The 27,985-nt window shown below is 46.5% G+C and overlaps 1 protein-coding gene across 3 annotated transcripts in view; it reads left to right on the forward strand.

The window, feature by feature from the left end:
- Positions 1-27,923, forward strand: part of SLC43A2 (solute carrier family 43 member 2) — a 31,473-nt gene extending 3,550 nt beyond the window's left edge. For all 3 annotated transcript variants that reach the window (XM_062506787.1, XM_062506786.1, XM_062506788.1), the window contains exons 3-14: positions 5,147-5,336; positions 6,306-6,361; positions 7,060-7,136; positions 13,295-13,387; positions 14,023-14,156; positions 14,533-14,735; positions 15,397-15,540; positions 18,940-19,078; positions 19,519-19,651; positions 20,515-20,588; positions 22,127-22,250; positions 23,071-27,923. In XM_062506787.1, the coding sequence (XP_062362771.1) occupies positions 5,147-5,336; positions 6,306-6,361; positions 7,060-7,136; positions 13,295-13,387; positions 14,023-14,156; positions 14,533-14,735; positions 15,397-15,540; positions 18,940-19,078; positions 19,519-19,651; positions 20,515-20,588; positions 22,127-22,250; positions 23,071-23,232 (1,529 nt within the window). In that variant the 3' untranslated portion in view covers positions 23,233-27,923. The remainder of the gene's footprint in view (positions 1-5,146; positions 5,337-6,305; positions 6,362-7,059; positions 7,137-13,294; positions 13,388-14,022; positions 14,157-14,532; positions 14,736-15,396; positions 15,541-18,939; positions 19,079-19,518; positions 19,652-20,514; positions 20,589-22,126; positions 22,251-23,070) is intronic.
- The last annotated feature ends 62 nt before the right edge of the window (positions 27,924-27,985 follow it).

Genomic DNA, 27,985 nt, shown 5'->3' on the forward strand with positions numbered 1-27,985 from the left:
CTCTGGTTTTGTCCTCCCTGTAAGAGTTTTGTGGGGAAGACTCTTGGCTCCAAGTGTATGGAGACTCTCAGTGAACAGCCCCAAAATGAGTTTTCCCTTTGCTGGCATTAGGGTGACCCAATGGTTGCCTTTTTTTCAGTATAACCTATTGTGTCCTGCAGCCAACTTGGCTGGAAGCTTGGTGCAAACAAATCATGACTAGTAGCCTTTGGGCACTTGTTGTTCCTAATGCTGCTGTGGGCATGTAAGTATTGCAAAGGGAAAAAAAAAATAGAATTTTCGTAATGAGCCAAAGGTTCTTGGCAGGGCTTTTGGTTTGTCAGCAGAAGCTCTTGCACTTTGTGATGCTTTCCAATGAAAGGCAAAATTAGACCTTGTCCCTTCTGCAGCCTCTTCTCTGAAGGTAACAGCAGCTGCCCAGAAAGTGCTGCAGTTCATGAAGAACTCTTCGCCTCCCTATTGAACCCCTCACTTTCCTTGCTTGCCCTTGGCTCCTCGTGTTGGATTTTACTCAGCCAGTGTGGGTCCAATGGACTCTTAACTCAGGAACACGAGGGTGGAGATGGACACCTGAGGGGGGAAAAAAAAATCCGAAAGAACAAAATATTTTTAGAGCAGTTGTGCAACAGGGCTGGAGTTGGGGGTTGTACCCGTTGGGCCACCTCCTGAGAGGTATGTTTGAAATTCGCTGACAAGGAGCCTGGTAGTAGCACTTTGTTCCCATTTTAATTTTACTACACTACTACTTGGCCTTTAACCAACTGAAGCAGCATCTTTTATTCGGTGCAAGCGCTGACTCCACAGTCTTTATCACGGTTCTGGGCCTTATCAGCTCTTGGGGAATTTGATCAGTCCAGGGCCTTGCCTTGCTATGATGTTTCTGGGATTGGGAAGCTGAACGCTTGGGTCTGAAACATGCTTAAAAAAAAAAAATGTCCTGAACTTGATAATCTGCTCACAAAGAGCAGAGATAAGGGGCACAGAGGGCTTTCCTCTAAGACAGGGCTGCAGAATACCAAAGGGATGATAAGCTAATTCACTTACAGCCAGTTAACAAGCCGTGATGTGGTCATAGGGGGAAGGTGCTGCCTTACAGCTCTTTTCCCTTATTTATCTGAGCTCTGGGGTGGGGAACTTGGAGTCTGAAGGTCCCTGCAATCTGGGGAGATGTGACGACAAAGATTTGTGGAAGGGCTGCACACGTGAGGCTGTAAACAGGAAAAGAATAAAGGTGGTAAATACTCAATTTGTACAGGAAACACACTGTGCTGAGCAGCAGCTGTGGTGGGAAGGTGCTGGCTGAGAACTACTGCAAAATGAAACCACAGCTGGGGAGAGAAGGGGAGTTTGAGTTAAACTCTGCCTTGGTCATATGAAGCTTTCAGGCTTCATCCCAGAGAGGGGATCCTAGAAGTGCAAGTGGAAGGACAGCGAAACCTGAATAATTTGCTTTTGCAGTGGTACAAAGCAAGAACATCTCCTCCCAGTTCCCAGAAGTATGACACCATCCTGAAAAGAGAAAACATGTTCTTATGTGGGCAGACTGCAGAATCAGTTGTTTGCACATGTCTTTCAGTGTGCTATTTTTTAAACCAATATTCCCGGTTCTTTGCCCTTGATTTCTGCCTTTCTTTCCCTCTCTTTTTTTTTTTTTTTTTTTTTTTTTTTTTTTTTTTTTTCTTTTTGTCTTCCTATAAAAAATAGATGAGGAAGATGAGGGTGTGCAGGCTGTGACAGGGCTATTGTCAGGGTGGCTGGGGGTGTCTTGCCTGTTCAACTCGGTCTGATCCATGAAATAAGATGAAAGAAAAGCTGCTTTCTGCCATCTGAGATGGCACTCACTCCTGGAAAAGCCAGACTCGTTGTTCCTCTGGTGATGTGGTGTCTGTGTGTGCCTGGGATTTGAAGAGGTCAGTAAAGAGCAGTTAATGATTGACCCTGGCATGGAACCTGCAGCACTTAATTTGGGAGCAAGGATGGCTTTGAATGTTCCAGCCTGAACAAATCCCAGCGAAGATCTTGACATAAATGATTACCCAGGCAGCCTTCTCCTCACCTAAGCTGTCATTCTTTAAATAGTAACTTGAACTACTAATTGGGCAGTAGAAATCCTGCTGCTTGTGTGGGGAGTGCTATAAAAATAGGCAGCAATGTTCTTGTAATTGCTGGTAAAGACTTGTAGCTTCTGCTGGCTCGTCAGTGAGGCAGCAGTGAGCGAGCACAGCCTCTGTGCTGCTGCCTTGCCCGGGTGTCACACCTCGAGTGCTGCGTGCAGGTGGACTTGGCAAAAGGATTTGGGGAGGGCACCTCAGTGGGCACAGAGCCAGCCCTTCCCCAGAGCAGTTTTCCAGATGGAGCCAGGCACGTAGGAGATTTTCCCAGGAGTGTGGCATCCACCGATCTGGAACAGGATCTGAGCTGTGATTGAGGGGAAGCTGCTGTTTGCTGTAACCAGGTGCTTTAGGTACGTGAGTAGTTAGGCAGGTTTTTTGCCCATTAAACACCTCTTAGCTGCATGTCCTGTGCTGCCACTCGCTGTCCTGTGCCAACAAGCTGCTGGCATCCAAATCCATGCTCACAGAGGGGATGGCTCTTGGCTGGACCTCGTGTCTGTTGCACACACCTGCAGTCCCTCCGAAATGTTCTATTTATGGAGGTGGCTCAAAGGATCAGGGGATGTCAGGGTGCCAAGGGGTGCTGGAATCATTTCCATTACGCCTCAGTGGATCTTCTCTTGTTGCTCAGGGGCTGCTTCTATTTTCACAAACAATTTGTATTTCCACATAGAGCTGTTGCCTGGCCCCTCCTTGGAGCTGGCACCGAGCAGCTGTAAACAAGGTGGTTGGTACAGGCAAGGAGTGAAGTTTGGTGTCCCATTCCCAGCCTTCCAGTGTTCAGAGAGGGGCAATTTTCCTTGCTGTGTCCTCATCACCTCCTGTATACTCATCATGGGAGGGCCAGCAGGTGCGTTCTGTGCGAGCTCCTTGGGGACTGCAGCAGCTGAACACATCAAAACATGAACAGGAATTCGTGTTCTCCAGCTTTAAAGGCTGAGTATTTCTGTTTGGAGAGCTCTTTGTGGGGAGGGTTACTGAGGCTTTAGCACGTGCACCAGAAGTTTTAAGGTCACTGCACTGTTCGTGTCCCTCCACCCTTCTTCCACTCATCAGCTGAGCTATCTCTGGAGAGTGCTGACACAGGGAAACTGCCACTACTTTGTCAATTCCCCCCTCCTCTCCTTGTTTTCCCGAGTTTCACCTCTCACCCACATCTGTTTCCTATGAATTTATCTTTGTGGAGAGCCCAAAAGCCTTGATGCTGTGGGTGAAAACTGCAGAGAGCCTCCCAAAGTCTGTCCAGGATTGACTTCTAAGGATGTGACTTGTGTGCCTCAGGCTTCAGTGCTGCCTTCCCTGCAGAGGAGGTGCTGCTGGTGGCACGTGTGACATTTTTGGGGATATTTGTTATCCATGACTCACAGGGCAAGAGAAGGGGCAGATTAAGTTATCAATCTGGAGCACATGGCAGTGGAAAGGAACACTGGCAGTCTGAAACCATTTTAGCAAAGATGCCGGTGGCAGCAATGTAAATGAGGAGAAATGCCCCTGCCTTCCCTGGAGTGCTGGGAGGGGACAGAGGCTGCTCCAAGGCCTCAGATATCAGTGCCTGAATTCCTGCTGATACCTGATGGCAAGAAGGTGGAGCGGGGTTTGTTTGCAGTGGACATAAAGCTGGGAGGGTGGTTTAGGGCAGCTGGGAGAGCCAGGGTGAAACCAGTCACGGCAGAGGGGCTGAGGCTTGGGTAAGAAGTGAGGGAAGTGCAAGGTGAGGCTGTGCTACCTGCAGAGATAACACAGAGCAGCCATGGGGATCTCCCCCACCAGCCACAGCAGGCAGTGAATGGGAAGCCACTTGCACGTGAGGGATTCCTGCTAATTAACTAAACCAACCAGGGCTCTCTGGGAATCTCCAGCCTCACTTCATGCTGGTGGTTATGTCGGTGACTTCTCTCTCTGTTCCTCCTTCAGTACTGAACTTTGTCAGATCAATTATTAAATAAGAAGGAGAGTGTTTTATATCAGTGGCTTGAGCAGCAAGAGAGCAAGTGCTTTGTCATAGCAGCAAAGGCTCCAGATAAGTGTTGGGAGGAGGAGAGCTGGAGTGCACTGGAGCTGTGAGTTAATGGAAGTCTGAAGGCACACAGCTCGCTCGAGGAGTTGTAAGCAGCCTTGGGATAGCCGTGTAACAGGAGAAGAGTTGACATGAAGCAGTAAAAGGGAACTTTTCTTGGTTTTGTGTTTTTTTTTTTTTTTTTTTTTTTTAAACTGTCCTGTTTCTCTCTCGGTTACACAACGTGGGCTCTGTTCAGCGTGGGAGTTTGCATGCAGAGTTCCTCATGTAAGGGCAAGAACAGAAAGCTGGGGATATAATTGATCTGTGTGACAAACCCATTTTGAAAGAATAGAAAATGCTAATTACGGGGCAGGAGTTAAAGATGCATCAATCCTTTAAAAAAACAGAGAAGGCAGGTGAGCTGCCAGCCCCCCTGGGAACAGGGTAGTTAAATCCAGGAAGGATTTTTCAGAGCTAAGGCAGTCAAAGCAGGGTGGCTACTGCAAAGCCATTGTTCATCCTGATGCCTGCAGTGAGGGTAGGAAGCTTTTCATTTGAGCAGGCTGTTGCTCAGTGCCAGGTCTTGTCAGCCTGGTGTCTGGAGCCAAAATAACTGATTTGGCTGTAGCTGTTGTTAGTTTTGTTAGGGAAAAGATCTCTGAGAACATGACAGCTGTAGATTAGGAGGACCTTATTTTTGTATCCCTTTGAGTTTGGCTGGGCTTAGTCTCCTGTAATTGCCAGGCTCTTGCTGTATAGTTGTTTTAATGAATTAATGAATCTCCATCCTTAGATTTTTATTTTTTTACCCTGCTGCTGCATGGGATACCTGTCTCTTGAGTGCTTTTTCCTGCTCAAAGCAGAGCTCATCAGGTTTCCCTCGTCCTTCTGCTGCTCTGCTTCTCCATTTCTCACAGATTAAAATAAAAACTGGACTGTGGAGGATGAATGCCCAGCATGGCTTTTCCCCTCCCTCCTTCCTGCAGCGCTTCAAGCCTCATCCTGACACACTGTCCTCTCTCACCCTGTGTAGAGACCACCACCAACAGCTCTGAGCTGGAGAACAGCACAGCTTCAGAGCACAAATGGCCTTCCTGCAACGCCCAGGATGAAATGCTGAACTTGGCCTTCACCATCGGCTCCTTCCTGCTCAGTGCCATCACACTGCCCTTGGGAATTGTCATGGACAAGTACGGCCCCCGCAAGCTGCGGCTGCTGGGCAGGTGGGTGTGCAGGGCCCCAGGGCTGGGCTCAGGGCTTGTTCCCACCCTGGCTGGGTGCTGTGGGATCCCTGCAGCCTTGGGAAAAGTCTTGAGGGATGGGGCTGGGATCTGCGGAGGACAGCAGAGCAGCTCTGGGGTGATTTCAGCCAGCACAGTGAATTGCTCCATAAGGGAAGGGCCTGGAACTCCATGTCCACACTTCAGCTCTCTCCAGTGCTGCTCTGTGATCCCTGTCCAGATGGAGCCTGGAGGAAGAGCAGAGTCGTTTGTGAGTCAGGGAGGGAAGCTTTCTCCTTAGGCTGGGAGCTATGTCCTGAGAGGCACAAAACCAAGATGTTACATCATTGTTTGCAGGCTGGGAAGTTAACTTGGGGATAAACATGTCCTGCTGCATTTCCCAGGGCCCTTCTCTTCCATGTGGTGTGTTGCTTTCTGCCTCAAACAGTGAGGTTGTCAACTGCTTCTGTTGTTGCACGTAGGGATTAGTGACTTTTGGGATAAGTTGGACCCCAGCACTGTTTTAACTGTCACAATTTTAATGCAGTGAACTTGATTAGAAACCAAAATGGCCTGTGGGCAGAAAACCAGGGCAAGTCTCTTGAGTCAGACGTTACCAGAGAGGAGTTGAGTGCTGGGGCTCAGGACAGGGGCTGGTGCTGCTGCCTTTGGTCACCCTAAGGTGAGGGCTGGAAAAATTCTATGCTGGAAAACCAGTGGAAACTTGGGTCCAGGCAGAGGTGTGTCAGTGCTGGGAGGAAAGGTTCCTGCCCCAGCCCTTGTGCAAGGCTTGCCTGTAATACTTGTTTGCCAGTAATATTTGGGTATTTCCCTGGATTTTTCTTTCCAAATTACCAGCTTCACTCCCTCTTATAGAAATTGCCCTGCGAGGTGCTGAGGAGGTGGGAGCAGCTGTAATTATTTGTGGGTGAGGCTGTTGGTGAGAATCTCATGGCTCTGGTTCCCTTTCAGTGCCTGCTTTGCCGTGTCCTGTGTGCTGATCGCTTACGGTGCCAGTAACCCAGACTGTAAGTTGGTATCTTTCTGCTGAGCTGGGAGCATTTCAGGGCTGTGGTTTGGGGCTTTTGGGGAAGCAAAGTTCAAACTGTCACCTCACAGTGCTGTGCTGGGGTCTTGCTGGGGACACAAGCCAAGCAATCTGCCAGCCTGAGGGAGCCAAGTGGCTCTGGGAAGGGCTGGTGTTCCACAACACCAAGTGGAGAGTGTAGCAAAGGCCAAACGTCTGAGATACCCAGGTCTCTTAGTTTTGTGTTTGGGCAGGGCCAGGTCCTCTTAAGGAGCAGTTCCAAACAAGTTCATGGCTTTTTCAGGGCTGGGGAATAGGTGATAGCATACAATGTGCAATGGGCTTTTTTTGCCAGAGGTAGGCAGAGCTTGCTTCACAAGAGCAGATAGTGAGATGACACTTTGGATTGTTTGTTCAAGTAAATATTTTTTGCCACCCATCAGACAAGCTGCATCATCAACTCTGTGCATTTGAGGAAGGGAGCCCTTCCATCCTGTCTGAGCTCTGTCTTGGAGGAGAGCCCTGTCCCTCCCACTCTGTGTGGCTGGGGAGATGGGTGCTGGGTCAGGAGCAGCATGATATGTCCTGAGGATGTTGATCCACTGAGGTTTTCACGCGTCAGACTAAAGCCCTCAGGGCTCTGTCTCCTTTCCCTCTTTACCCCAGTGGGAGCTGAGGGCAGGTTTTTTATTGTTACAGCTCTGTCTGTGCTGATATTCATTGCCCTGGCTCTGAATGGCTTTGGTGGGATGTGCATGACCTTCACATCACTCACGGTAAGTGAAGAGTTACTACCTGACTTTTTTAATCCCTCACTGTGGCTGCAAGCTGGGCTGGCAGGCAGGAACAAAGTGGATCTTCTGCCTGTGGCTTGAATAGCACGTGTTTGTGTTTGGTACAAAGGGTCAGTCACCCTTGGGAGAGAGTCCTTGGTTGTTATTCTAAAACTTGTTTTCCCCAATGTTTTTTTTTTTTTTTCACCTGCCCTTTATATCTCAGGTGAAGGTGGGAAGAAAAAAAGGAAGTGTTTTTGTCGAGGACTCTAAATGTGCCTGTACATGCAGTGCTCAGCTACTTGGCACAGGCTGGACATGTGTTTGCACTGGATTTAGCATTGACATAGTGCAGGAAGAATCAGCAGGACACAAACCATTGCAGCTGGGTATGACCAGCTTTCTGCAAGCACAGTTTGCATCTTGCCCCAGGAACGTGGTTCTTCTTGATCAAAAAAAGGTTTTGCTTTTCAGAAGGGTGAGAGTCCCTCACAGACTTCCTTAGGAACACTGTGTTGTTGGGTGTGCACAGCCCACTTGGATATGTCCAGGTTTGTATGGAAAGCTTTGGTTAACAACTATCAGCTGGCTCTCTATGTTTTGGGGTTCTTTCTGCCTGGAGGCACAAGCAGTATCATTCTCCAAATAACTGCTTTATTTTCTGCCTCATTACCCTGATTGTTGTCAGTGTGGCTCAAACAGGGCTGGGTGGAAAGTCGCCCAGAAAACAAGCCTGGGAAGCACTGATTTTTTTTTTTTTTCTTTTTTTTTTTTTTTTCTTTTTTTCCCCGAGCTGTAGTTGAAAACTTTCAGATTTGGACTGCACTACCTTGCACTTGCCGTTAAAGTAAAACTTCCTGTTAAAGTTACCTCTAATTTAACAGGGCTTAGACACTGGCTGAAGTCCTGAGACCTAAGTTTGGCAGAGGCTGGCTTTAGAGAGCACTCTGTGTACTGTGGTTTTGCTGCTGCTGTTGCTTTCTTACATTCAAAGCTTTCAGAACTCTGCAGATGTTGTTCTCTCTTTCATATGTGGTGTTCACTGGAAACCTTGGCTGTGAACCCAAGGAGCTGTGGGGCAAATGCCATCCTGCTTCAGATAAAAGCAAGGAAGAGAGGAGCACGTCAGTAGTGCCATGGGAGAGGAAAGGATTCCCATCCTGCTGCTGCCAGCATTGATTATTGTCTCTCTGGTGATTATTAAGGGGTCACAGATTATTTTAGAACTACTGGTGATGATAGGAGTGAGGGCAGGATAGGGTAGGAATAGATTGGGTGTGCTGTGCTGTGGCTTTTAGCAGCAGGAGTAAGCAAAGCCACTTATTAGTGCCCTCATTAGTGAGCCAGTTCTGCAGTGCCAAGGAAGAACAGCAGCAGGAACAAGGTCAGACCTTCCAAGAGGAGAACCAAGCCTTGAGGAGGTCTGAAGGAGGCAGTGATATTGTGAGGTCACACAGATACCTCAGGTGGAGCCCACCCCTTCTGCCTGTTCTGCACACAGAGCTGGGGTGACTTCAGGCCTGACTTCTCCAATCCACAGGCAGTTGTAGCTGCTTGTGCAGGTGCACAGAAGCATTTGAGTACCTGAGGCATGTGAATGTGATTAAAAATAGCCTGAAGTGGGAGGGAAGCACTTCTTCACCTGCAGCACAGCCTGGCTGTGCTGCTGCCTGTTAGAACCAGCTGTGTTTTGGTTGCTGGCAGCTTACAGCTTTACCATTCTGCTTGCAAGCTGCACTTGGTGTGTCAAGAGCAATCTTCTGCTGTCACAGGGTGATGTCTTGTGGATTCCTTCCAGCTGTGGCCCCTGGAGACAGGCAAGGGAGGGACATAGGGACAAGCCCGTGGCTTGTGGGCTGTGGATGACGTGGCCTGAACATGCTGTGCTCCTCCTTGTGCTTGGGAACGCTGAAAGGGGACACTCAAAAGAGCTTTGGGGACAGTCAAAAGAGCTTTGTAAGGACCTTCATTACTGAGGAGATGAGCCCTGCTGGTCCTGGGGAGCTCGGTCTGGCTGCCACTGGTGCTGGCTGCTGAGTGCACACAAGTCACAGCAAGGTGACTCCTAGCTCCTGCCAGCTGCAGGTGACCTGAGGTGCTCCAGGAAATGGGTCACACCCACTGCTGCAATGGTCCTCGGCCACCCCAGGCAGGTTTTTGGTTGCTGCTTGATGGCAGGGTGTCCCTGAAACTCAGCTTGTGGGGCTTCAGGTGTTGACACCTCCCAGGACATGGTGTGATCTGGTGGCAGGGACCCTGAGACAGGGATAAAGGGGATCTCTGAGGATTAGAGCCTGGGACAGTGCTGCACAAAGCTTTTGCCTCTTGAGTTTAAAGCCTTTTTCAGCAACAAGTCCCCAGGGTATCATGAAAGCACATGGCAAGCTGTGGAGCCAAAACAAGCTGCTGTTCCTGGGTGCTGGCCTGTGGCTTGGGGAGGAGGGGGCAGCCAGCAAACAGATCCCAGTTCTGGGAACAAGGTCAGGCTGTGCCTGTTGTTAAAATGCAGGAGATTTCTGCCTCGTGACTTGCTCTTGGCCAATATAAGTGAAGATTTGAAATGGAAACAGATCTGTGCTGGTGGCTCTGACAGCAACACAGGAATCTGGCGTTGGTTCTGCTCCGAAGCTATTTCATGCAAAGAAATAAACATGTGTGATAAATTACCACAAAGAGCCTTTTATAGATTGTTCTCTGTCCTATTTTCCTTTCAAAGAATTACAGCTGCTTTGCTCTGATTTTTCTGCTACAAACAGCCCCCTTTAATCAGTGTTGGGGGGGGGACATCTCTGTGTAGAGAATCTTTGCTTGGAAATATTAGGAAAACTTAGGGCTCTGTGAGCTTTTGTTTGTTGGAGAATGGGAACAGGAGTTTCCATATGCTTTGGGCAAAGGGGGCAGTTTGAGGTTTTCCTGCAGAATGTATTTTTAGCGTTTGTGTAACTTCCAAATACACCCCCAATAGGGAAAACAAAGTTTAATTGAACAAAAATACTATTTTTCAGTAGTCTAGTTCTCAATGCCTTGATTTTTTTTTTCCTACTCTTCTTTCAAACAGTCCTTGCAAGAAGAGGGAAACAGGGTTTGGTGGCAATACTGTGCTATCTTCTGTATATGGAATTTCTCCAGGGAAGAGCTGGAAAACAATATAAGTTATTATAAACTCACTTTAGGGCAGATGAGGAAAAAAAAAAACATCTGCAAGAGGAAATGATTTATCAGTTTAGGATTACAGACCTGCAGTAAAGGACTCCAGTAAAAAACAGTTACATGTGGCAACATTCACTGAATGTCTTTGTGACAGGGCATAAAGTTAATAGTACATTGAGTATTAGTGAACTTTAAACAAAAGGCTTAAGAGTTTCTGTCGTCATAGGTCTTGCAGAATTGAAGCTGTCATACCAGAATGGGCAGAATTTAGTGGAGGAGTCACTTCTGGCCTGCAGGGATGAGATCAGAATGAAGATTAAATCCTTTTTGGTGGCAGAAAAACAGAGCTCACTTGCTCTGTGGCTTGTGTTTTCTGTTGTGTTGTGGGTTTTTTGTGTTTTTCTTTTCTTTCCCTCTCTGTGGTTCATTTTTTCCAATGCTTGCTACTATAAAGACGGCATGAAAAATGACTTGGTAAATATTGCATGTTATTTTTGTAGCTGGTCTTTAGATGAGACCTGCACAGACACTGCCAGTGCTGGCACAGTCTGATAAATTTTCTGGCCTTGAAGGGATTGATTTTTTTTTTTTTTCCCCCCCCCCCCTTCATCTCCTCTCTGCCCCTCCAGGTAGTCCTACATTTCTCTCCCTTCCAAGTGCCCAGTGTTTGCAGTTTCTGCTTTGATTGGGCTGGATAAGACATTAAACCTCTTCTGTCCAATTTTTTTAATCTGGCTGCTTGCTTGGTGCCAAATTGGATTTTAGGAAGTCTTTAGCCTTTCTAGGACTTTTGTCCCAATCAAGGCAGAAGCAGCCTTGGGTTCTCCTGGTCATGGCTGCCTGTTCTGTGTCTCTAGTAGTCCTCAGAGCAGGAGGATCCACCTGGAAGTTCCTTGCCTGCTGTATAAAAAAGGCTGTTTGTGGATTCTGGATCTCTAGGGAAAACCAGCCCAAGCCAAGAAGCAGCTGTGTTTGTGCAGCTCTTGCCCTGCCCTGCGCTCCCCAGCAGGAACAGCAGTTTTGTTGTAATTTCTGGACATTATTTTAGGTTTGGAGTGTTTGGGATGAAGCAAATGCCCATCCTGGTGACAGCGCCCAGCCTTTTTTTTTTTTTTTTTTTTTTTTTTTGCAACCCTCAGATATTCCACTCCGCAGATGCTGCTTTCTGGGAGTGTATAAATTGAGGCCAGTGCTTCCAAGAGGAGATTTTTTTCAGTGCCTGGTAACAGACCTTTGGATCCTTGAGCTGTTTCCTGTCTGCAGCTCCCGGGAGCAGCCTGCTGGCAGCTCTCCCGCATGCGGGATGGGCGATGGGTGTGGGGATGCTCTGCAGAGCAGCGCAGCCTCCTCCTCCTCCTGGCTTCAGGGGCAGCATCGAGCTCAGCACATCATTGCTGCTGCTCCCCAGCCCGGGGTTATGTGAGGACCTGGAAGCTGCAGTGCATAGGAAGCTCTGCAGTGAGGCAGGGGGATGATAAACAGCCAGATGGGTCCTGCACAGGAATACTTGCCTTGTAAACACACCGTGACACAAGCCAGATTTGCTTGCCTTATATGCTGCTCCTGGGAAAGATGGGTTTGTTTTTCAACCGTGCAAGGGGAGTGAGATGGCAGCACTTGGCTGATATTTTCTGAATCATTTTGTTCAGCAGGCTCTTTGCACGGAGGAAGGGCTGCTTGTGCTTTCAGTCCTAGAAGGCATCTGCAGTGTCCTGCTTTGAGGTCCTCTGAGGCTGACGTGGTAGTGATGCTCAAGTGAATTTGGGGAGTTAAGTGACCCAAAAAAAAAAAAAAAAAAAAAAGGTGGTGGGAGGGAAATATGCCAACCTGCAGCAGGATCTCTGCCCATTGACCAGCTTCAGGAGGTATCAGCCCAGTTCTCCATTGCCTGACAACTTCTCCCTGTAATTTCCAGCTTCCAAGCCAGCATTAGTGAGTGATGGAAACTTGTTCACCTCTGGTTGTTTAGGAAAACAGGGAATTCTTCCTTTCCCAGGAGAGCAAGAAGGTCTCTCAGCTTTTTCTGCCTTTGGATCTTGAGTGGAAGCAGGGGCTGGTGAGCCACCTTGGGACTGATTTTATTGTTCAGGTGGCAGAAATGGTTGCTGTGAACTGCTGCTGGCTGTCCTTACTGAGAGCTTTGCTTTCCCAACAGATCCTTGCAGAACCAGCCTGGTCTGCTCTCAGCAGTGCCAGCACACCTGATGGGAGCCCAGGCAGTGAAGTGAAGTGGGTGGCAGGAGTAGCAGTGTCAGGTGTAGCTGTACTGAGCAGTAAATCCTTGGATATCTGGTGTTTGTGATTCCTTCCTTGCACCTAGCTCTGGGGTAGTGTGCTGAGGCATCTGAGCCATCCCAGTGATGCAGAAATGATCAGCAGAGAGAGTCTGCTGCCACAGAAGGAGCTGTGGAGATGGCTAGAAATGGAAATGCAAACAACAGCACTGTTTGTGCCTGTCTCTGTTCCTTCAACAGGAACTTTCTGGTCTGCTGCAAAGGATTTGGGTGCTGACCCAAGGTGCATAAACAAAGCTGGCAATTCAAGGTGTTGCAGGGTGTGTTAAAGACTGTAGCCTGTTGTGTCTAACAACCCTTGACTAGAAAAAGGGTGATTAAATAGAGAATTTGGGCACATGTTTGTGAGAGAGGAAAAGTGGTGGCTATGGGTTTAGGGTAAGGAATTCTTAAAGCACAAGAGCTGGAATAAATGCTCCTGTGCTAAAGGTGAATGATGCAAAATATGCTGTCAGTCTGGAAAGAAACAGCATCAGTAAGTACATAAATCTTGGACTGTAGACATTCCCTATCTCTGGAGACACCAGTACAACCTGCAGAGTAATATCTTGAAGAGCTAAGTCATGCCTAAGTAAAACTGGCTGCTTCACATTCTGGTATCCAGGAGAATTAATCCTAAATGCCAAGATCTTCTTGAGAAAGCCTTGTTCCCTTGGCAGCAACCTGTTTTGACTGATTTTTTTTTTTTTTTTTTTTTTTTCATTTCTCTCTCCCCAGCTGCCCAACATGTTTGGTGACCTTCGTTCCACATTCATTGCTCTGATGATTGGTTCCTATGCTTCCTCTGCTGTGACATTTCCAGGAATCAAGGTGAGGATGTTAGGATCAGGGCTTGTGACTGGTGATGGTGTACTGGTGTCTTGCCCCATTTAGTAATAATGTGGCAAGGAAGAGGGACTTTTTGCTTAAGTACTTTTTGAGGGATGTGCATTTGTAAGATTCAGTTCCTGTCTGTATTAGAGACTTCCCAAGTGACTGCCTCAAAAATGCAGGACATAGAAAATTTTAGAAGTGCTAAGTAGAAGTGAAAAACTGAAGACTTTTTTTTTTTTTTTGGAAAGGTTCCTTTGTTGATATCTAACTTGTGTATATATGTATATATAAATATTTTAAAATACAGATGTATATTTTATCTGTGTGATTCTCACCAATGGTTGGCTTTGAACATTATTTATTTCAGGCAAATGGCATTGAAGGGACATGAGATGGTTGCCTGGGCTGCCAGGATAGATCACCTGGTTCTGAACCAGGGATGTTTCATTGCAGTCTCAGGTGTGCAGGGAAATTCTTGCTGGTTTTGCAACAAGGTCCTTGTCACAAAATTCTTTTGTTACCACTTGGGTTTAACCCATTTTAAGTAGATGTTCCTCTCAGACTTCATTCCAGTAATATTGAAGCATCTTTTTGCTCCTATAGCCAAAACCATATTCCCTTGTGATTTCCAGGTTATATATGACTTTGGGGTCTCCTTCATCCTTATTCTGCTGGTCTGGGCAAGCTGTGCAGGACTCGTTTTCCTCAACTGCTTCTTCAACTGGCCCCTGGAGCCTTTCCCAGGACCAGAAGACATGGACTACTCGTAAGTCTCCAGGGCTAATCCTATTCCTAATCTTCTAGGAAGAGTTAGCACAAGAGATTTAGAGTAGACAGGGAACCCCTTGCATGTTGCTTATTGCTGCCACCTCTTAGGCTGAGGATTTTTGCCTGCCACTAGCATGTGAACACATGTGGGAAGTGGAACTTTCCAAACTGTGGGAATTATGAAAGAAAAATTATCTGTTCCTGGTTTTAAGTATTTTTATGTTGACTTATGCCAAATTGGCCCAGGGAAAGTATCTGTGTGCTCTGGATCGAAACCATTTGTGGGTCTGTAATGGAAACCAGTGCCTTAAATCCACAAACAGCCTGACTCCTCACTCTGTGCTGCAGCTCTCACACTCTTTGCAACCCAACAGGGTGAAAATAAAGTTCAGCTGGCTGGGATTTGACCACAAAATCACTGGGAAGCAGTTCTACAAGCAAGTGACGACCGTGGGGCGCCGTCTCAGTGTGGGGAGCTCCATGAAGGGCCCCAAGGAGCCAGCAACTTTGCAGGAGAACAACAAGCTCTGTCTGTCCACAGTGGACCTGGAAGTGAAGTGCCAGCCTGACAGTGCAGGTGTGGTTCTGGGGATGCCCCAAGGTGCTGGCACAGGCCTGTTGGCCTCCCTGCTCTGTTCCAGATCTGTCTGGAAGGGAGCAGTAGGTGATCCAGGTGTTGCCAGGGCCTCGTGCCAGCCACCAGGATTGGAACACGAGCTGAGTTAACTAAGGAGTCCTGTCCTGGTGTCCTTCCCTGAATATAAATGGTGTAGCCAGTGGTGGGAACAACACGTGGGAAATGATGTGGCTGCAGGGGGACAGGGCAGGTGGTCACTGCTGGCTCTTAGGTGGGTTGTTGCCATCATGACCAAGCCTTCTTTACTCAGGGGCATCATAGAATGGTTTGACTTGGAAGGGACCTTAAAGATAATTTAATTCCTTGCTCAAAGCCCTGTCCAGCCTGGCCCTGATGGTGAAAACAAATGGTTTGAGGCTTCTTTTTGTCGTAATCCACCTAATCAGGCAAGCTTCTTTCCTGTTTCCTTGCCCCAGTTACTGGTAGCTAAACTCCAAGCATCTGCAGCTGTTGATTATGGGAGTTTGTAAGGCACCAGCAACTCCTTGGAGCTTCCACTGGCACTTCTAGCCAGGAGAGGATCTACTTGGCCAGAGGCAAAATTGTAGATGTTTGCCAGGGTGTGCTGCCTCTTTCAGAGGCTCTGTTATTCCTTCTGCAGCTACTCCCTCCTTCATGAAGAGTGTCTTCAGTCCCATCCTGTTGCTCAGCCTTATCACCATGTGTGTCACCCAGCTGAGGCTCATCTTCTACATGGGAGCCATGAACACCATCCTTGAGTTTCTGTCTGGAGATGAAAGTCAAGGTAGGGGAACTTCTGAAGACCTTTACCTGCTTCCATGGGGCTGGGAGCTGACCCAGACTGGGTCAGTGAAGGCAGAGCAGCTGATTACTCAGCAGATACTCTGTGTAGGGCAATCCATAGTGTCCAAGTGCACTGACAGCTGCTGGGAGGGTCCAGGGAAGGGCTGGAACCAGCCCAGCACAGAGGGGCAGCGAGGTAGACACTTGAATGTCATGCTAATTTTAGCCCTGTGTCTGTCAAATACTGTCCCATGTTATTCCCCAACAGAGGCTGTTGCAAGTAACCTCTGGGGGTGGACTGTGATAATTTTCATTTTAACTGGAAAACCTATTTCATCAGGTATTTGCTTAACTTATCCCAAGCAAGCAGAGAATGCAGAACAGCTGACTCTCATGAGTAATGATTGGACTTGGTGCCTCAGCCCAGCACCCAGCAGTGGGAGGAGTGAAGTCAGAGCTGGGTTTTGTGCAGCTTGGTGGGTTCTGGGGGGGCTCAGGGGTACTCCCTGCATTTATAGTTCTGATGAAGTTCATGGAGCAAACAGGAAAGAGTACATTTAGTTTACTGTCAAAAACACCCCGGATTGCAAAACAGAACTTAGCATTTTTTTTTGGTTTTGTTTTTGTCCTCAGTAGTAAGATCCAGTTTGAACTTGTTAAATCTGGATTGCATGAAGCTGATAAATCAAGAGGCACTCCTCTGAAAACAGGAGTGAGCTCTGGGGGAGGGAAGGAAACTCGGGAAACTCCAAGTGCCCTGGCATTCCCTGAATTGCTTTGTTTCTTGAGCCTCGGACATCCTGCAACATTCAGCTCTTTATCTACTGGCACAGAAGCCAGCTTAGACATTAAACAGTAAAACAGGACAAACTTCACACTGCCTGCCTTTCCCAACACTGCTTCCTTTTCTGCTTACCTTGTAACTCTGACACTACTTTTAAAAAAAAAAATTACTTACTTTTACCCTGGCTTGCTGTACTAATTTAATTTTCATTTCTTTCCTTTTCTTCCCCTCCTTGGAATTTCAGAATCAATATTAACTATATAAGCTGCCAATTCTGCTTGGCTCAAGCTCCTTGCTAAAACAGGGATTGTGCCCCTTGAGTGTACTGCAATTTTTCTGTACCATCTTTAAGATTTCTTCTTATTTTTTTCCCCTCCTCCCCCTGAATGTAGCCTGGGCTCATTGCAGTGCAGTTGCTGTCTTGGTGTTTCCATGGCATCAGCAAAACAGTGGTATTGTCTGGTCTCAGCAGTGTCAGGCTCTGCTGTAAGAGCAGTTCCAAGGCACGTGCAGCTCTCTAGAAATGTAATCTGTGTGTGCATCAGGAGAGGATGGGATGCTGCTCCCTCACATTCCTCGTTCTCCCTGCATTTCTTCTCTTGGGTGGGATTTGCTCAGAGAGCTCTTTCTACCTGCAGCTGCTCTTGGGAGCATTGAGCAAGGGAAGAGGAGAGCTGAGTGAAACCCTGCAAGTGTTGTGGTCAAAGAAAAGTTAAATATTCCTGGAATTACAACGGGAGAGAAGGATGTGAGGGAAAACATGTTGATAAGTAGTGAAGTCTTTAATTGCAGTGAGGTGCAGTGTCCTTGGAAGTTTTTTCTGTGCAGGTTATGGTGACTTAGACCTGTCAGGAAACCAAAAGGTAGAGAGAGCAGTCAGCCTGTGGCTACTTATCTGTTGAAACTCCCCCAAAAGATGAGAAAGAAGCTTAAGGGTTTATTCTGTAAATAACTGTGTAATTGTGTTGTAGGTGAAGGTAGAGGAGAGTAGACCTGTTTTGCCTTGATCTGAAATTTGTCTCTATCTTTCATAAATTGTCACCTTGCTCTCAAATGTGGTGATACTGAGAAACCTTGGGGAGAATCAGGGCTGGAAAACTCAGCTGCTTGCTCTGAGTAGTTTTGAGGGAAAAGGACCTAAAAGCACCTAAAGAATGTAAAGGCTTGTGCCCATGTGTGTTTCCTATGCTAGATATCCTTGCTTTTTCTCCTTGGGAAAGAATGTTTAAGATGACAGAGAAGCTGAGGGGGCCCTGTTTTGCAGCAGCTACTGTCTTTCCTCCCCTTCTCTTGCTGATCCCATCAATTTCACTCCCTAATTCAAGCTGGCCTCTGCCCTTGCTGTTTAGAGCCTAAGATTAAGTGTTCAGAGTAGCATAAAGAGGGAAAACATGACAGCATGGCTTGCTCCTTACCCTCTATTAAAAAATAACCAGACAACAGTAAATCAGCTCCTGCAGTGTTCATAGAGAGTGATGCCACCTGTTTCTCTTGGCTGCAGCAGTTGCTATAATGAGAGGGGATGTGGGGTCACTTCAGGGCTTGCCTTTGTGGGAGGAACGGGGCCATGAATGTGAGTTTGGAGGTTGGAAGTTCCTCTCAGCTCCTTTGCCAGCAGCTGGAGCCAGGAAAAGCTCACCAGGTGCCATGCTTGGGCACAGCAGAGCAGCCATGCTGGGGTTTGCTGCAGCTATCTATGGGAGAGAGAGGCTTGTTGGAAAAATTCTCTCCATTACCAAGTGGGTTTTGGTAGAAATCCTGGTTGGACTGTTTTGGCTAGACTTAAAAATGGGAGGGATAAATTAAAATTTGAGCTGTTTTGCTTCCAGAGCTGTAACTTGTGCTCTGTGCTGAGACAGGAAGTTTCAGAACTGCATTCTTATTTCGGAGTTGTGGCACACCATGACTCACCAGACCTTCTGTGTGGTGCCTCAACCATCACATGGGCTGCTGAGAGGAAGTGGAAAAAAGCCTTGCAGGGTGGGGGAACTGCTCAGTAACAGGAGGGGACAATTTCTTTTGAGTCTGCTGGCATCAGCTTTCCCTTAGCAAACCATGGAGACACTTCTCTCATTGTCAGCACGAAATTTTCGTCACTTTGAGCTTTTTAACAGGTGCTTGAAAATGCTGTGATTTTTTTTTTTTTTTTTCTTTAATGTGGATCTCCTGTCCCCTTTCTTCCAAACTTGTCCATTTAGCACAAACTGGGTTAGTCCTCACCTTCCCAGCTTGATTGTCCTCACTGGAGCATCCCAGCTGGAGATGCTGTAGCTGCAGTTTCCCAGCAAGGCAGAAGAGGAGATAACTAAAGCAGGTCTGGCTGTGCAGCACACAAAGCTTATAAAAACCTTTCCTGCCTGTTGTGCCCAGAATAAACCTCAATGGCACTAAGTGGGTGCCGTGTGTCCAGTTTTGGAGCCTACCTGCTGCTGCCCAGAGAATTCCAGTGCAGGATCAGAATGGCTAAAAGAAATGTGCCCAGTATGACCATTCTGATGTCTGGAAGGTTGATGAATGGCTGGGCTTTTAATAAGAGAGGTGATCAGTGGGAAGGTTTGTCATATTTTTTAATAATGCTTGGATTGAAAACTATTAAAATTTTATTCTTCCCTGCAGTGGCTCTCTACACTTCCATTTTTGGGGTCCTGCAGCTGCTGTGCCTGCTGACAGCGCCTGTGATCGGGTGCATCATGGACTGGAGAATGAAAGAGTGTGATGATGGCTCAGAAGAGAATGAGGAGAGCAACGCTGAGCAGTGCGTAGTGTGTGCCACACGGGACATGCAGCCACCTGGCAGGCCCCCTCTGCTCTGCCTTATGTGTTGTGGGATGAAAGACTGAAAAGAATATTTGCTCTTCAGTATAGAAAAGGAAGCCTGAAGGAAGACTTGATAATTGCAGAGGAAAGGAGCAGACTATCTTCCATGTCCACTAAGATCAGTCAAGAAGAGCAAATTTAAGTTGTAGCAGGAGAGGCTCAGACTTCCCTCCTAGCCCAAGAGTAAGAGTAACAGCACTGAAATAATCACCCAGATGTTCCTCAGCTTCCATTGGTGGAGATCCCAGCACCTCCATAGGCAGATCTGTAGCCAAATTGGTGTAGAGTAGAGCTGATGTGATGTGTGCAGAATGTTGCTGTGAGTTCCAGCAGCTGCTGCAATGTGTTTGTAACACAGGTTTTGCTGTCTCCTTCCAGAGGTGACAAGAAAAAGAAAAAGCGTGACCGTCAGATCCAGAAAATCACCAATGCCACCAATGCCTTTGTATTCACCAACTTCCTGCTGGTTGGATTTGGAATCACCTGTCTTATTCCTAACCTGCCCTTGCAGGTGAGTAGGTGAAATGGGTGAATGACAGGACAGTGCCAGGAGAACCTGCTGGTGGTGGCAGGAGGGCTGGGACTGGCACTGCAGGGAAACTTCCATCCTGCTTTGGAAGCCCCATTTTTAGAGCTGAAACAAACAACACTGTGCAGTTTAGATCTCTTGGGAAAACCTGAACAAGCAGCTGTAGTTAAAATGCCAGTGGATTCAGAATTTATTTGCACTTAAAGGTTTCTGCAGCTGGCCTGTGTGACAACAAATTCTTGCACACCAAGATCCTCTCAGTAGTGCCTGTCCATTTAAACTGGGCTTGATTTAAGCTGCTGTAAGTTGGAGAAACTTACTGCAAAAAGCATAACACAGTGATGTGTACAGCAGGTTATTCCTACGTCAAATGCTGTGCCCAATGGTACCTGTGGGATTATAAACCTCTTAAAATATTTATTCTGTGGCACCACCTATTTTTGGCAGAGCAGTTTAGTGATTTTATGCTATACTTAAACACGCCTTGATGATGTAGGCAAACAGCTGCAGTTTGCTCATGGCTGCGTGTTGTCTGCAATAACTTGTGGAAAATTAACTAAATTGGTGGCCATGGAAAAGCATTGTGATCCTGGCCACGGGTTGCTGGGGACATGGCCTTGCAGCAGTGCCACCTACAAATGAGAAAGGTCTTGTGTGTGTGCAAAGTAAATAAAAGCAGTGCCTGGGGACAAGTACAAATTTCTTCCCTTGTGCTGATGCTTCAGGGCTTGGGTCTGAGTTTCCCAATCCTACCTAAAAAGAAGAGCTTTTAGGAATGGCTGGTGTTGGAGTCTGGCACACTGAGTGGGGGTGTGGGATGTGACATTTTTCTGCTTTTTTTTCAGATTCTGTCCTTCATTTTGCACACAATTGTGAGAGGATTCATCCACTCAGCTGTGGGAGGCCTCTATGCAGCTGTGTAAGTCTCTGGTTCCCTACAAAATGGATAAACTGGTTTTGGATGATAGGCTGTCCAGGGGAGAGGGAGATCAGGAATGAGGTCTTCATGGTCAGAGGGGAAAAATGATGCAACTTGTTTCCTCAGTTACCTCTAGACATAACAGTAGCTGGACTGAAATCCCAGTGTTTTCCTTGTTTGGCAACAGAGATAGGCACAGCCTTGTGTGAGCCTCACGTGAGACTAAACTATTGACACTCAGGTTATATAGTAAAAACTCAAGGCTTTTGTTTTGTCTTGTAATGAGCAGATGTGTGCATGTGCCCAGGTGAAACATTAACATGATTGAAAACATGGCTGCTGCTCTCGTCTGAAGTTGACATTGGTAAAACATTGCTCAAGATACCATTAGTGATCCCTCCTCCCTTTCCCAGGATAGATCACCCATCCTGTTGCCAACTTAGCAAGTTATCAATAGCTGAATCTAAATACTCTCTTCCTCGTTAAGCAATGTTTTTGGCCTTGAAAACAGATCTGTCCCTTAGTGCTGAGAGGTTGGACAGAGGAACAAAGAGGAGTTGTTCTCTTTCAGGGAATCAGAGATTTGTTGAGGTGAGAGGGGACCTCTTAAGACCAAGGTCAGCTAGTGCAGGATGTCCAGGAGTGTAGCTGATTCTGTTTTGAATATCTCTGTGGATGGAGATTCCACAGCTCCACAGACTCTTTCTGTCAAAGGTTTAGATCAGTGTTTGGAGAATCCAGGCTAGAAACACATCTAAGACTCTGCTTCAGAAATGTATAAACTTTTGGTTCCCTGGCAGACAGAAGCAAAATATTTTTGCCTTGGGCAAGGTAAATAAATGTATGTTGCAGTACCTGTCACCTTACTTGTAAACTACTTGTATTTAACCATTGCAACTCTGGAACTTCCTGGAGTTGAGGTATTTTTGCTTAGAATATGACTTTTTAAAAATATTTTAAGGTTTTGATTTCTTCTTTCTTTCCAAGTTTTGTTTAAGATGACCCTTTAAAAATACTGGTCGGTCATTGAAAGAGAAAGATGTTAGATGATTCCTGAAATTTATTTTTCCATTAGTAGTATCTGATACTAGCACTTGCCAGTCGACAATGTTGTTTAGTTTGACATAGGATCAGACTTGTCCTCTAAAAAGGAAAACACTAACCTGTTGTGCAGGTTTCACTCACTTCCAAAGGGAGCAAATTGTTATGACCAGATGAAAATGATTGCCCAGCCACAGGTGTTGTCATCTGGATAAAGAGGCCCTCCTTTTAACTTGTAAATACCAACACTCTGCTCCCTGTGCAATAGAAACAGGAGCTGTATAAGCACTTCCACCTGCCCACAGTAGAGCTGCAAAACAAAACAAGTGCTGGATCTGATATTAAAGTGCAGGAGGGAGTTCTGCACATGATGGCTGTCTTGGGACTGTGCTCTCACGTTGGTCTCTGTTGTTACTGGGCTGGGAATGCAATCTGACCTGGGTGATGTGAATAGTCAAGGTGACACATAATAATGCTGTTGCTTTCTTTGTTGACAGATACCCCTCGACTCAGTTTGGCAGCTTGACAGGGCTGCAGTCGTTGATCAGTGCCCTCTTTGCCCTTCTGCAGCAGCCTCTCTTCATGGCACTGACAGGACCTTTGAAAGGAGACCCCCTCTGGGCAAGTTCTTCTCAGTTTTGATGTGAAAGTTTGGGGGTTAAGATGATTTTTGGCTCATTTCTTAGGAAACACGAAAGGACTCCTGTGCATGGACCAAGGTTAAAAACAGCTGTAATTTTACATGTCCTTCAGTGTGCTGCTACCTTGGTGCTGTCCAGGAGACCTTTCCCAGTGTGAGTAATGACTCCTTGGGCAGGAAAGCCAGTAACCCTTTTGGTGTATGGAAAGGGAGGGAATGCTTTGCACTAACAGTTAATGTGGTGAGTCAGAACCTGTCAGGTTAAAATGGGTGAGTGTGAGCAGACCTCAAAATTCAGGAAAAACACTCTTGAGAGCTACGAGCTACAGTCACCAGTAAATTTTGGATTGCTGATGCTAATATCAAAAAAGCCAAATGGCTGTTGAGGGCAGGGCTAATGTGGTGTCTTGCTGAGAGTCTGGGCAGCTGAATAAAATCATGACTTAGGTGGGGGAGAATTCTGGTCTCTAGGCTACATGTACCCATGCCTGTTGCTCTTCAAGCAGCAAACTTGGTGTGAAACACCTGCAGCTCAAACGGCCCTGTCTGTTCTGTGGAACAAGACTCCCACAGCCATAATCCAGAGTGACAAACTCTTGCAGCATTTAGCTTGTACACACAAGGTGCTCTGGGCACATAAATACAAAAACAGTGGAGGATGTTGCCAGCACACAGAGCAGGGCGTTTCCTGGTTTGCCCACAGCTGGGTGATGTGGGCTGGGTTCTGACACTGCTTGCATACATGACTGGGTTGTTGTGTTTTCCTAACCAGCCCAATTTTGGTTTGCTTTCCTCCTGCAGGTGAATGTTGGCTTGCTTGGTCTGAGCCTCCTGGGTTTCTGCCTCCCAATCTACCTGGTCTGCTACAGGCGCAGGCTAGAGAGAGAAAAAAAGCAGAAGATGGAAGATGCCAAACTTTTCTTCAAAATTAATGGCACTCCCACTGAGGAAGCCTTTGTCTAAACTGGTGCTCCACGTACAACCTCCCCTGTACGAGTTCTTACCACATCTCTGGGTTCTACCTGTGGTGTAAGCCAGGACTTTTCTCCCCTGGCTCTGCCTGTCTTTGCTCATCACTGGAGTGAGGGCTGGACATCATGACTGAGATTTCCTCAGATATATGGCAGGAGGAGACTTCCCACTCCTTACTCCAAAACATGGGACACTTTTCCTTTTTATAAAGGCCACACAGATATTGTGTCTTAAATTATCCCCTGATCACATTCTCCAGCAGCAGAGAGTTGCATAGGAAACTGGGGAGAGAAGGAACAGAGGGATGGGGGAAGAGGGAATACAGACCACAATTTGAGTATGCAAATGTCACACGCTGCAGTCCATTTTCTTCCCCTCTTCCCCTAAACTTGGCTGACACAGTCTCAGATGCAAGCTGCACTCTCTTCCTTCCCCAAGGCTCTGTAATGGTCTTTCTGCTTGATGTGTAGCTGGACCCAGTGGTTTTACTGTCTCTTCCAGATATATCCCTGTTTCTGAGGCAGGGAAGGGGTTTTTATTCCTATGTGTATGAGCACAGCTTCAGTGTATTGCTAAATGTTGGCTTCTAGCACTGAGGGCTCCCAAACCTTTTATTACTGCGAATGACACAGACTGTGAGCAATGGATCTGCTTTCCACACTGAAACGAAGAGCCTATAGTGGACTGCTGGTCCTAGACAAAGCCTTGAGAGGCCTGGAATTCCTCTTTTTCCCAGTCACCTGTGTGTGTTTTAAACTGTGTGCAGTCCTGGAGCCTCTGAGATAAGAACTGGATCTTGTTTACTGATGAAGTGCTTTGAGACTTGTTGCCTTTTTCCTCTTCCCTCTGACATGACCCTGGGAGGGGAGCAGCAATGTGTATTCAGTTAAGTGGAGAAACTTCTTGAAGCTGAGTTCTGGGGCTTCAGATACCTTGGTGACCTGCTGGTGAAAAGAACCAAGAGTGCAGAACACTCCTTTGTGTCTGGTAACTGGATCCTGTGGACATATGGCAGGGTGATGTGGTGATGTTATTTTTCCTTTAGCTTATTTACCTTGCTAGGATAATGGTCACCAAGCTGCTGAACGCCAGGTTACTGTGACTGACCAAAATGCTGCCAGTTTGGCCGTTCTAGGAAACTTCTACAATGTTGATGCTCTGTCTGGACAGAGCACCTGGTGATTGATTGGATGGTGAAGCTGCCTGTCAGAGCAATACATGTGGGTAAAGGTGCCTCAGGCTTGTTCACACCAGGGAGGGAATACAAAGGGAATTTTAAACCTGCTTATTTTTATAGAGGTTTTCCTTGTCTAAAGCGGACTTTTCTGCCCTTAACCTTCTTGTTAGGTCAGTAGCTCAGGCTCTGTAACCCTGTGTGAAGCACTGCACTGAGTGGAGATGCTGGGAGCAGGACTGTGCAGGGGTGAGGATGAGCATCCCCGGCGGGTGCACTGGGCTGAGCTGGTGGCTGCGGGAAGGTTGGGGCAGAAATAAAACAATTACGGAGACCTAGTGGTGGTGTTTTACTGCAAAGCCCCGCAGGGGCGTCTGGTTGGAAAAGTACTAGAAAACAACACGGTGCTGCGACCTTCCTGGGAGAAATTACCTGGCAGCGGGGTGTTAACTCCTTCACTGGGGGTGTCAAGGAGACAGAACCTCAGCACGGGCAGGGCTCGAGCTTTTCCTGAAGCGCCCGGAGCCGTGCAGCGGGGCAGGGAGCCCTGCGGGTCCCTGGCTGGTGGCAGTGCCAGCGCTCCCTGGGCCAGCAGCGCCATCTCCAGTCGCTGCTGCTGTGCACTCCTTCGTACCTTTCCGTCTGCGGTCACTTAATGCAGAAAGGACTTGACACATTTGTGATTTTTTTTTTTTTTTTTTTTTTTAAATGTGTTGCCTTTATTAAATGTGTTTGTTTCAAGGCAGCCTTACTGCCTGCCGTCAACACTGTATTCTGGAAGTTTTTGTCTTTTGGTGATGATTTAGTGAGCTTTCTATCTTTTCTTTGAGCAATAATTAAGAAGGTAGAGTTTTGGTTAATTTTCATAATCATCTATCTCGTCTTAAGTACATGTTAAGAGACACACCAGCAGTGGTACAGCCTGCCTAGACTGCCAGAGGGCTTTCTGCAGATTTCTGCATTTTATATTACTATACTTCTAAATATTTTGAGAAAAGTCCTGCTTAGAGCTACTTGTAACATGACCATGATAGATTAAGTATCAGGTGTGTGAGCCTCCATCCGTAGTCTCAGTGTTCTAGAGCAGAGTTTTGTGTGCTAGCCCTGCGTTACTTCCACCTCAGTTTCAGCATTGAATGTGATTTCTTCCACTCTTATGTCACTTAAATGGCTGTTACAAGTGTCTCAGCAAAAGAAAATAGTGGAATAGAGTGGCATATTTTAATGAAGGCTTAGTGGAGATGCTGCTGCCTTTTAATTTAGCTGCACATACATCAAAGAACACACTTTTATTTCTGCCATCTACCTCCCTACCACAGTTCCCAGATCCTGCCCTTTATTAGGGATATCTTCCAATCCAGTGTCATCTGATAAACTGGTGAATGTGTGTGCATAATGTCTCTGCTGATGTGCCATGCTGGTCAGACGCTGCTGGTCAGCTGTGAGAAGTAGAGCTCATGTCCTGGTTTTAACTGTTCAGGTTGGAACAGACAAATGGGATCATGTTCTGGGACCATGTAAAAACAAACTGTGAAATTCTTTGCTGCAGAATCTAGTGGGGAACAGAAGTGGCAATTTTTTTTTTTTAAATGGGCTGGTTAAACAATGGTCTGATGAATCCACTAACTCAGGGAGATTTTAAGTTGCTGTAAATAAGAAAGTTATGCCAAGGAAAGATGCTTGTCTGCATGTTCTGTCTTATAAGAATTAGTCAAAGCTGGAGAGAACACACTGGGCCAAAGTGAAACACTGGTCTGCTCTATTGGGGTGAAATTTATTTTGACAGTTGTGAAACAAGCTAATTTCAAGAGCAGGCTCAAATTTATCTATCAAAAACCTGCATCTGCCTGCAAGATGTGCAAACACTCTACTGATTGTGGCATAACTGCTTCAGAGCTGCACCTGCAGCAGAGGGGGTCAATGGAGGGTAAGATTCTGTCTTCAGATTCTTCTAAACATTGTCTGGCACAATGCAGAAACACAACTGGGATGGTTGTGTCATGTGTAGTTGATCGGCGCAGTTGGCCTTGTCCTTTGATGTGAATTATTGGTTATAGACATTTGGAGTGGAAAACAGCATTGCTGCTTCCCAGCTGAGTGTTTCAGGACCAAGACAATTCCTGGTGCACTCCTCGTGTGCATGAGCCACCTTGTGGGAAAAATAAACAGGCCACCAAAGATTAGAGAGTCACAGCAGTTAGCATCAAAAATGCATTTATCTGTGTAACTCAAATATAGGTCAATGTGTTTAACTGCTCTCATAATTCCTAAAGGATTAATTTGTAGGATTTGGGGTTTTTTATGTCCTTTTGTACCTCCTTATCCTGACCCATATGGGAAGGGCAAGGAGGGTGGCCATGGGAAAGACCCCACTGAATGTTAGGAAGCAGAAAACTGACCTGTGAGTACCTCAGAGTCAGAGGTGTTTCTGGAGACACTGCTACCAGCCTCTCACATACATTTAATCTGCATTTGTATTTAAAAAAATGGAATTCACAGAGTGGGGAAGGGAGGGTGGCAGCTTTTTGCTTTCACTAATCTGTCAGAACCTAAGCCCTGTTGACACAGCCTTTATAGCACTAATGCAATGACACGATGTCAGAAGTAGCAGAGAAAATCTGTGCTGTTCTGCTGAATAGGACACTCACACTATGACAGTCACTGAGTAAAGCTATATCTGGATCCTTGAGATGAAACTGGACACAGATGTCTGGGAAGAAAAAAAGGGGGCAAATCTTGCTGAGACACCAACTTAACTGCAATGCTGCTACAGCAACTGAAATGTTCAACTCCCACAGCAAAGCCTGGCCTCTTCATGCTCTGTCTGCAAAGGAAAGTTGCAGGATAATGAGATTTTAACTAAGTCTGTAAATCACTACAATGTCTTCAAGTAGGAGATTTCCCTCTTGACAGGCTGATGAATTTGGAAAATATGCTACAAAATTTAAGGCAGATACTATAGGGTAAATGGAATGAATTCTTTTTTCCCCTCTTTGATTTTTTTACTGCATCTGTAGAGCTTTTTGGTACTCCCTACACCCCAGTTTAGAAATGCAAAGTGCTCATAATGGAAAATAGTATTACAGTAGGATTCCTGATGGGAATGGACTGGTTTGGGTTGTTTTTTTTTAATTAAAAATAAAAAGGCCACTTCTGATTTATAATTCGCAATGTTATCTTCTCTGGAACAGCTGAAACAATGATGTGTTATGTATCTGCAGTCTTATATGTTAATTATAAACCCTACAGGTTCTTTTTTTCCTCCATGTGCTGCCAGCCTCTCTGTGCACAATCTGTTTTTACCAGGTATCCTGTGCTCCACGTTGTCATCCTACTGCTGTTTGTCACTTCCTTGTGCCTGACCCTCTGTCACCCGCTTTTTATTCTGGAGACAATCCCCTCTTTCAGAAAACTCTTTAACCTGCCAGCATTACTTCTCCCACCTTTTCCTGTCCACAGAATTTTTTGTAGTGTTTGTTTGAAGTGGAATTGTAAACACCTCGGGGCAGGCCCATGTCATTTTCTCTGTGTTTGTAAGGTGATGTGCACTCTTGCAGTACTATCTCAAAA

This window comes from Cinclus cinclus, chromosome 22, assembly GCF_963662255.1.
Source record: "Cinclus cinclus chromosome 22, bCinCin1.1, whole genome shotgun sequence".
Taxonomy (NCBI): domain Eukaryota; kingdom Metazoa; phylum Chordata; class Aves; order Passeriformes; family Cinclidae; genus Cinclus; species Cinclus cinclus.